The sequence below is a fragment of the Phyllobates terribilis genome, unplaced genomic scaffold (genome assembly GCF_046119375.1).
Source record: "Phyllobates terribilis strain yellow unplaced genomic scaffold, ASM4611937v1 Scaffold_36__1_contigs__length_13169755, whole genome shotgun sequence".
Lineage (NCBI taxonomy): Eukaryota > Metazoa > Chordata > Amphibia > Anura > Dendrobatidae > Phyllobates > Phyllobates terribilis.
In genome coordinates, this window is record NW_027362796.1 from 11,141,593 (window position 1) to 11,149,447 (window position 7,855).

At 50.7% G+C, this 7,855-nt stretch overlaps 1 protein-coding gene across 1 annotated transcript; it reads right to left on the reverse strand.

The window, feature by feature from the left end:
• Positions 1-89: 89 nt before the first annotated feature.
• LOC141182908 (gastrula zinc finger protein XlCGF66.1-like) lies at positions 90-4,320 on the reverse strand. The gene is made up of 5 exons (XM_073661018.1): positions 4,262-4,320; positions 811-954; positions 502-681; positions 295-418; positions 90-211 (listed from the first exon to the last, which is right to left on the reverse strand). The coding sequence occupies exons 2-5, from the start codon at positions 886-888 to the stop codon at positions 90-92; spliced, it is 504 nt and encodes a 167-aa protein (XP_073517119.1). The 5' UTR covers positions 889-954; positions 4,262-4,320.
• Between the last annotated feature and the right edge of the window lie 3,535 nt (positions 4,321-7,855).

Here is a 7,855-nt window from a genome sequence, read left to right on the forward strand (position 1 = left end):
TTACACAAGTATAAAATATATAATACTGGTGGATAAAACAAGACTGAGCACAAGACCTTCACAGCCGTCTACACATCATAGGGGGGATCTCATGACACCTTCTCTCCATCTACCTGATGATCCTGAGGAACATTGGGATCTTCTTGTTTACAGTCCTGTGGAAGAAGAGGACGGGGACATCTCTCTGGTGTTGTCCTCTTACTGGATAGATCTGGAGGAAACACATACAGGGACTGAATTCATTCTTTACATACGGATAATTATAGGCCGTGTGTATTTAGTCCTCTCTATTACCTAGTGATGTGAGGGGCTGGGGAACTTCCATCATGACGTTCTTGTACAGATCTTTGTGTCTTTCTAAATACTCCCACTCCTCCATGGAGAAATAGACAGCGACATCCCGACACCTTATAGGAACCTGACACATACAATGGTAGAGTAATTCCCCCGATCCCTTCATAGCGTTACTGTATAATGTCCCAGCATTCCCAGCAGTGTCACCTCTCCAGTCAGCAGCTCAATCATCTTGCAGGTGAGTTCTAGGATCTTCTGGTCATTGATGTCCTCATGTATCAGGGGGTGAGGTGGAGGCCCCGTGATTGGACTCAGGGGTCTTCCCCATCCCTCAGACACAGGGTCCTGACAGCGCCCACTAGAGGTCTTCTTCACTACTCTGTAATCCTGGTTATAGAGAGACACATTAATAAATATGACTCCAGACATTTCCAGAGTCCTCACCTCTCCAGTTCTGTCCATCTGTTATTCCCATAGATAAGAATGATGTAATGTGACGTCATCAGAATCCCTCACCTCTCCAGTAAGCCGGAAGAGGATCTCTAGGGTGAGGTGTAATATCCTCTCCGCCATCTTGTCCCTGTCCATATCCATGCTTAATGAATGAATCAATGAATCAGAAAATTTTTCTTATTTAGGGGATCCGATTATTGTAGAGACCTGAATAGGAAAATGATGAGCCGATGTAAATTCATAAAAATCCTGTGTAATAATACAATCACTGGAGATAATAAGGGGAAACATATGAGATTTACTATTTTATACTATTTTGTTTTCTTCTTTACATCTAGTAATAAAACCTGTATATTTTAGGCCACAGACAACAAGCAGTTTCTTCCTTGGAGTCTGCAGCTGAATACTTTTCTCATAGACTCCTCTACCTTATTGCTAATTCTCGTCTCATTTACAGACACTGGAATCGGCATTAGCAATACTGCAGGAGATATTCATTACACGTGACATGAGAAATAACTACTTCATGATGAGGACGACATTTTGATCTTCAACTACGGCTACATATTTTGCCAGAGCCCTGTCACTGACTACATCACCACCGGCCGTCTATATGAATGTTTCCGGACTGTAATCTTCTATCACGTTAGATCTCAGGTCTGATTCACACACAGAAGGTTGAGACATTTAGAAAAGCTTGTTTGTAAGAACATCAAGATAGGAGGTATTTGTAGCTAAATTCTCCATGTACAATGTATTTTTTTTCTCTGGATAGGATAGGATTTTTTTTAGCATTTTCATGTAGGTTTCCATATATTACATGAAAAACATCCCAAAAAATACAATTGGGGATAGAGATACTGTGGGAACATTATACAGAGTGTGGGTGGATGGCGATACTAGGGGAACAGTATACTGTGTGTGGGGGCCAAGAAAGGGGCACTGTACTATGAGAGCAATACAGGATTCCTTCACAAAAACACCCTAAATATAACATTTTTTAAAACCACCCCACAATTTGTGAATCTTCAGGGTAAATCGCTATATAACCATTTGATTAGAGCTGATACTATTAAGCTAAAGTGTCTAAACAGACTTTCTTTCAGATCCATAAAGGGGCACTTTTCCGTGTTTGTCATGTCAGAACTGTGCGAGGATTATTACAGGTGACAGTTTTCCCACCAATTAGAAGGGACACCTGTGGATATTGGTGTTTTTTTACCAGCTACAGTTCTGATGTGATTTACTCGGTAAAGTGCCCTTGTGGTAATGTGGACAAATGTCACGATCAATGAAATCAGCCTGAAGGAACATCGTCCTCTATTCAGCTCTATGAGTCTAGGATGAAATCCACTGCGGCCCCTGCAAGAAAAAGAATGAGGAAGAGCAGAAGTTTGGTGAGACCACCGTGGCCAGACATTTCTCAGAGTTGGTGATAAAAGTTCTGAACTCCGACGGTCGGTGTTAGAAGAAACGACCGCAGCAGATTCACAATCACAACGCTGTAAACTTCTACAGAGACTAGTTCTGGATTTACTCCCTGGAATCACTTTCTCCCAAAGGGTTAAATGACGTCTGTAACTTCATGGTCTTTCTATGAAGCTTCTTCTCTGAACTTTATTCCTCTGTTGTCTGTCGGGGAGTTGTTTTCTAAAAAAATATATTTGTGTTTTTTTTTCTTTTAGTTTACTGGGTTAGTAATGGGGGTGCCTGATAAACGCTTCTACAATACTAACTCTTGGGACTGATACCAGCTGAGAATACACAACTGACGTAAACCCAAAAAATATTACCCTGGTTGCCAACATACCAGGGCTATTGGGAAGAAGACGGCAAAGTGCCAAAATTTGTCGCATCTAATGTGATTTGCAAATTCTGGGGCTGCTGCGGACTGGTATTTTTAGGCTGGAAGGGGCCAATATCCATGGACCTTCCCAGCAGGATAATATCAGCCCCCAGCTGTCTGCTTAACCTTAGGCGGTTATCAAAAATAGGGGGGGGGACTCCACATAATTTTTTTAAATTCATTATTTATTTAATAGGTTTAAAAAAGGTGAAATACACCCTTTACTGCCACATGGAAGGCACTAAAGGGTGCAACTTTGTAATATTTAGGGGGAGGGAACAGACATTATTCTAAGCATTCACTCCTATTAACAACTCTCCTTGAACAACCGTACTTTCTGAGGACAGTGGGCCGAGCATCGCATCACAGGGTCTTCTGTAAGACCCAATAACTAGTGATCAGGGAATGGTCTTTGGATAAGGGGTTAACCAAGCACGTTCAAGCATAACTGAGTATCATCGGAGTGCTCGTATATCATGTTCGAGTCCCTGTGTCTGCATTATATGCGGCTGTTAGACAGCCTCAACACATGCAGGGATTGCCTGTTTGTTAGGGAATCCTCACGTGTTGAAGCTGTTTAACAGCCGCAAATCATGCAGACACAGGGACTCGAACATAATATATGAGCACTCCGATGATACTCAGTTATGCTCAAGTGTGCTCGGTTAACCCCTTATCAGAGCACGTTCACTCATCACTACCGATAACAAGATGTGGCCAGCCAATCGCAGTAATGCCAGTAGAAAACATGGTTACAGCACTACAGTGTATGGCAGCCAATCCCCAAATGTACAGGGTGGGCCATTTATATGGATATGCCTAAATTAAATGGGAATGTTTGGTGATATCAACTTCCTGTTTGTGGCACATTAGTATATGGGAGAGGGAAAACTTTTCCAGATGGGTGGTGACCATGGCTTCTGAAACAATGGATACTGGAAGCCTGTGCTAGCATTTCTTCTGCAGTGTTGCTATCAGTGTGTCAAGAGCAGGAGAAGAGGGTTGCATTGACAATCCAACACAATGGGCAGCACTTTGAACACATTTTATAAGTGGTCATAAACTTGTAAAAAAACTCATGAAAGAATAAAGTTACGTTAAAACCAAGCACACCATTGTTTTTCTTATGAAATTCTCAATAAATTTAGTGTGTCACATGACACTCTTCTCATTGAAAAAAATAAAGTTGGATCCAAAATGGCCGACTTCAAAATGGCCACCATGGTCACCATCCATCTGGAAAAGTTTTCTCCCTCCCATATACTAATGTGCCACAAACAGGAAGTTATCACCAACCGTTCCCATTTAATTTAGGTGTATCCATATAAATGGCCCAACCTGTATATTGGCTTCATAGCAGACACAAGACATAAGGGGCGCAGTCTAGAACTCCCCCGATACTCGATCCAGTAATGGAGAGAAATCACCAGTATCTACATTACTGTGCTGGAGCTAGGAGAGGAATAATGGCGTTGTGTGAGGACTTCTCTGGGCTTCTGTCCTTCATCCTGCAGTCGTCTGAATGGATCTAATGGGGACGGGAACCAGCTAAGCCGCATTCTGTCCACAACTGTTACCTCACTGTTCACACCACACAGAGACCCCAAAAGAGTCTCCGTGTTGAAGGGGTTAATGCCCCCTGCGCCCAGTAATGGGGTCTCCACATACCTCCACCTGCAGAGCCGCCACCACATATATGGCTGCTCTGTGCCCACAGGAGCTGTGATGAGGTCACAGGAGGGGAGGAGTCAGGGGTCACATGATCAGGGGCCTCAGTGGATGCAGGACTCTGCTGTGCTGGTTGTCATGGTGCTGGATGAGCTGAAGTTTATGTGTGGGGTCAGGAGGGGTTTACAGTGTGGATGTAGCAGAGCCGCGTGTGTACGAGGTGTACGGAGCGGAGCCACGTGTGTACGAGGTGTACGGAGCGGATCCGCGCGGGTACGAAGTGTACGGAGCAGAGCCGCGTGTGTACGAGGTGTACGGAGCAGAGCCGCGTGTGTACGAGGTGTACGGAGCAGAGCCGCGCGTGTACGAGGTGTACGGAGCGGAGCCGCGCGTGTACGAGGTGTACGGAGCAGAGCCGCGCGTGTACGAGGTGTACGGAGCGGAGCCGCACGTGTACGAGGTGTACGGAGCAGAGCCGCGCGTGTACGAGGTGTACGGAGCAGAGCCGCGCGTGTACGAGGTGTACGGAGCAGAGCCGCGCGTGTACGAGGTGTACGGAGCAGAGCCGCGCGTGTACGAGGTGTACGGAGCGGAGCCGCGCGTGTACGAAGTGTACGGAGCAGAGCCGCGCGTGTACGAGGTGTACGGAGCAGAGCCGCGCGTGTACGAGGTGTACCGAGCGGAGCCGCGCGTGTACGAGGTGTACGGAGCGGAGCCGCGCGTGTACGAGGTGTACCGAGCGGAGCCGCGCGTGTACGAGGTGTACGGAGCGGAGCCGCGTGTGTACGAGGTGTACGGAGCAGAGCCGCGCGTGTACGAGGTGTACGGAGCGGAGCCGCGCGTGTACGAGGTGTACGGAGCGGAGCCGCGCGTGTACGAGGTGTACGGAGCGGAGCCGCGCGTGTACGAGGTGTACCGAGCGGAGCCGCGCGTGTACGAGGTGTACGGAGCGGAGCCGCGCGTGTACGAGGTGTACGGAGCGGAGCCGCGCGTGTACGAGGTGTACGGAGCGGAGCCTCGCGTGTACGAGGTGTACGGAGCGGAGCCTCGTGTGTACGAGGTGTAAGGAGCAGAGCCGTGTGTACGAGGTGTACGGAGCGGAGCCGCGTGTGTAAGAGGTGTGCAGAGCGGAGCCGCTTGTGTACGAGGTGTACGGAGCAGAGCCGCTTGTGTACGAGGTGTACGGAGCAGAGCCGCATGTGTACGAGGTGTACGGAGCAGAGCCGCGCGTGTACGAGGTGTACGGAGCAGAGCCGCGCGTGTACGAGGTGTACGAAGCGGAGCCGAGCCTGTACGAGGTGTACGGAGCGGAGCCGAGCGTGTACGAGGTGTACGGACCGGAGCCGCGCGTGTACGAGGTGTAGGGAGCGGAGCCGCGTGTGTACGAGGTGTACGGAGAGGAGCCGCGTGTGTACGAGGTGTAGGGAGCGGAGCCGCACGTGTACGAGATGTAGGGAGCGGAGCCGCGCGTGTACGAGGTGTTCGGAGCCGCGCGTGTACGAGGTGTACAGAGTGGAGCCGCGTGTGTACGAGGTGTAGGGAGCGGAGCCGCGCGTGTACGAGGTGTAGGGAGCGGAGCCGTGTGTGTACAAGGTGTACAGAGCAGAGCCACACGTGTGCGAGGTGTACGGAGTGGAGCCACACGTGTACGGAGAGGAGCCGCGTGTGTACGAGGTGTACGGAGCGGAGCCGCGTGTGTACGAGGTGTGCAGAGCGGAGCCGCGTGTGTAAGAGGTGTGCAGAGCGGAGCCGTGCGTGTACGAGGTGTACGGAGCGGAGTCGCTGTGTACGAGGTGTACGGAGCAGAGCCGCATGTGTACGAGGTGTACGGAGCAGAGCCGCATGTGTACGAGGTGTACGGAGCAGAGCCGCATGTGTACGAGGTGTACGGAGCAGAGTCGCACGTTTACGAGGTGTACGGAGCGGAGCCGCGCGTGTACGAGGTGTACGAAGCGGAGCCGAGCGTGTACGAGGTGTACGGAGCGGAGCCGAGCGTGTACGAGGTGTACGGAGCGGAGCGGAGCCGCGCGTGTACGAGGTGTACGGAGCGGAGCCGCGCGTGTACGAGGTGTAGGGAGCGGAGCCGCGCGTGTACGAGGTGTAGGGAGCGGAGCCGTGTGTGTACGAGGTGTACGGAGTGGAGCCGCGTGTGTACTAGGTGTACGGAGCGGAGCCGCGTGTGTACGAGGTGTAGGGAGCGGAGCCGCACGTGTACGAGGTGTAGGGAGCGGAGCCGCACGTGTACGAGGTGTAGGGAGCGGAGCCGCGCGTGTACGAGGTGTACGGAGTGGAGCCGCGCGTGTACGAAGTGTAGGGAGCGGAGCCGTGTGTGTACGAGGTGTACAGAGCAGAGCCACGCGTGTGCGAGGTCTACGGAGTGGAGCCACACATGTACGAGGTGTACGGAGTGGAGCCACGCGTGTACGAGGTGTAGGGAGTGGAGCCACGCGTGTACGAGGTGTAGGGAGCGGAGCCATGTGTGTACAAGGTGTACAGAGCAGAGCCACACGTGTGCGAGGTGTACGGAGTGGAGCCACACGTGTACGAGGTGAACGGAGCGGAGCCGCGTGTGTACGAGGTGTACGGAGCGGAGCCACGCGTGTACGAGGTGTACGAAGCGGAGCCGAGCGTGTACGAGGTGTACGGAGCTGAGCCGCGCGTGTACGAGGTGTAGGGAGTGGAGCCGTGTGTACGAGGTGTACGGAGCGGAGCCGAGTGTGTACGAGGTGTACGGAACGGAGCTGCGTGTGTACGAGGTGTAGGGAGTGGAGCCGCGCGTGTACGAGGTGTAGGGAGTGGAGCCGCGCGTGTACGAGGAGTAGGGAGCGGAGCCGTGTGTGTACGAGGTGTACAGAGCAGAGCCACACGTGTGCGAGGTGTACGGAGTGGAGCCACACGTGTACGAGGTGTACGGAGTGGAGCTGCGCGTGTACGAGGTGTAGGGAGCGGAGCCGCGCGTGTACGAGGTGTAGGGAGCGGAGCTGTGTGTGTACGAGGTGTACGGAGCAGAGCCACACGTGTGCGAGGTGTACAGAGTGGAGCCACACGTGTACGAGGTGTGCGGAGCGGAGCCGCATGTGTACGAGGTGTACTTTCATTTCAGCTCCCAATGCACATTTCGGCTTGGCTTTGATGAGAGAAAATTAAAATGACAATTATTTTGTTGTGTATTTAATATACAGTGGGTACGGAAAGTATTCAGACCCCTTTCAATTTTTCACTCTTTGTTTAATTGCAGCCATTTGGTAAATTCTAAAAAGTTAATTTTTTTCTCATTAAAGTCCACTCTGCACCCCATCTTGACTGAAAAAAAACAGAAATGTAGAAATTTTTGCAAATTTATTAAAAAAGAAAAACTGAAATGTCACATGGTCACAAGTATTCAGACCTTTCGCTCAGTACTGAGTAGAAGCACCCTTTTGAGCAAGTACAGCCTTGAGTCTTCTTGGGAATGATGCAACAAGTTTTTCACACCTGCATTTTGGGATCCTCAACCATTCTTCCTTACAGATCCTCTCCAGTTCCGTCAGGTTGGATGGTGAACGTTGGTGGACAGCCATTTTCAGGTCTCTCCAGAGATGCTCAAATGGGTTT

What these genes read in the sequence shown, in the direction of transcription:
- LOC141182908 (XM_073661018.1), bottom strand. Translation starts at nt 888, where the DNA reads ATGGATATGGACAGGGACAAGATGGCGGAGAGGATATTACACCTCACC. An exon ending in TCTTCCGGCTTACTGGAGAG is followed by an intron (nt 682 to 810) that starts GTGAGGGATTCT and finishes CTCTATAACCAG; the next exon opens with GATTACAGAGTAGTGAAGAA. An exon ending in CCAGCCCCTCACATCACTAG is followed by an intron (nt 212 to 294) that starts GTAATAGAGAGG and finishes TGTTTCCTCCAG; the next exon opens with ATCTATCCAGTAAGAGGACA.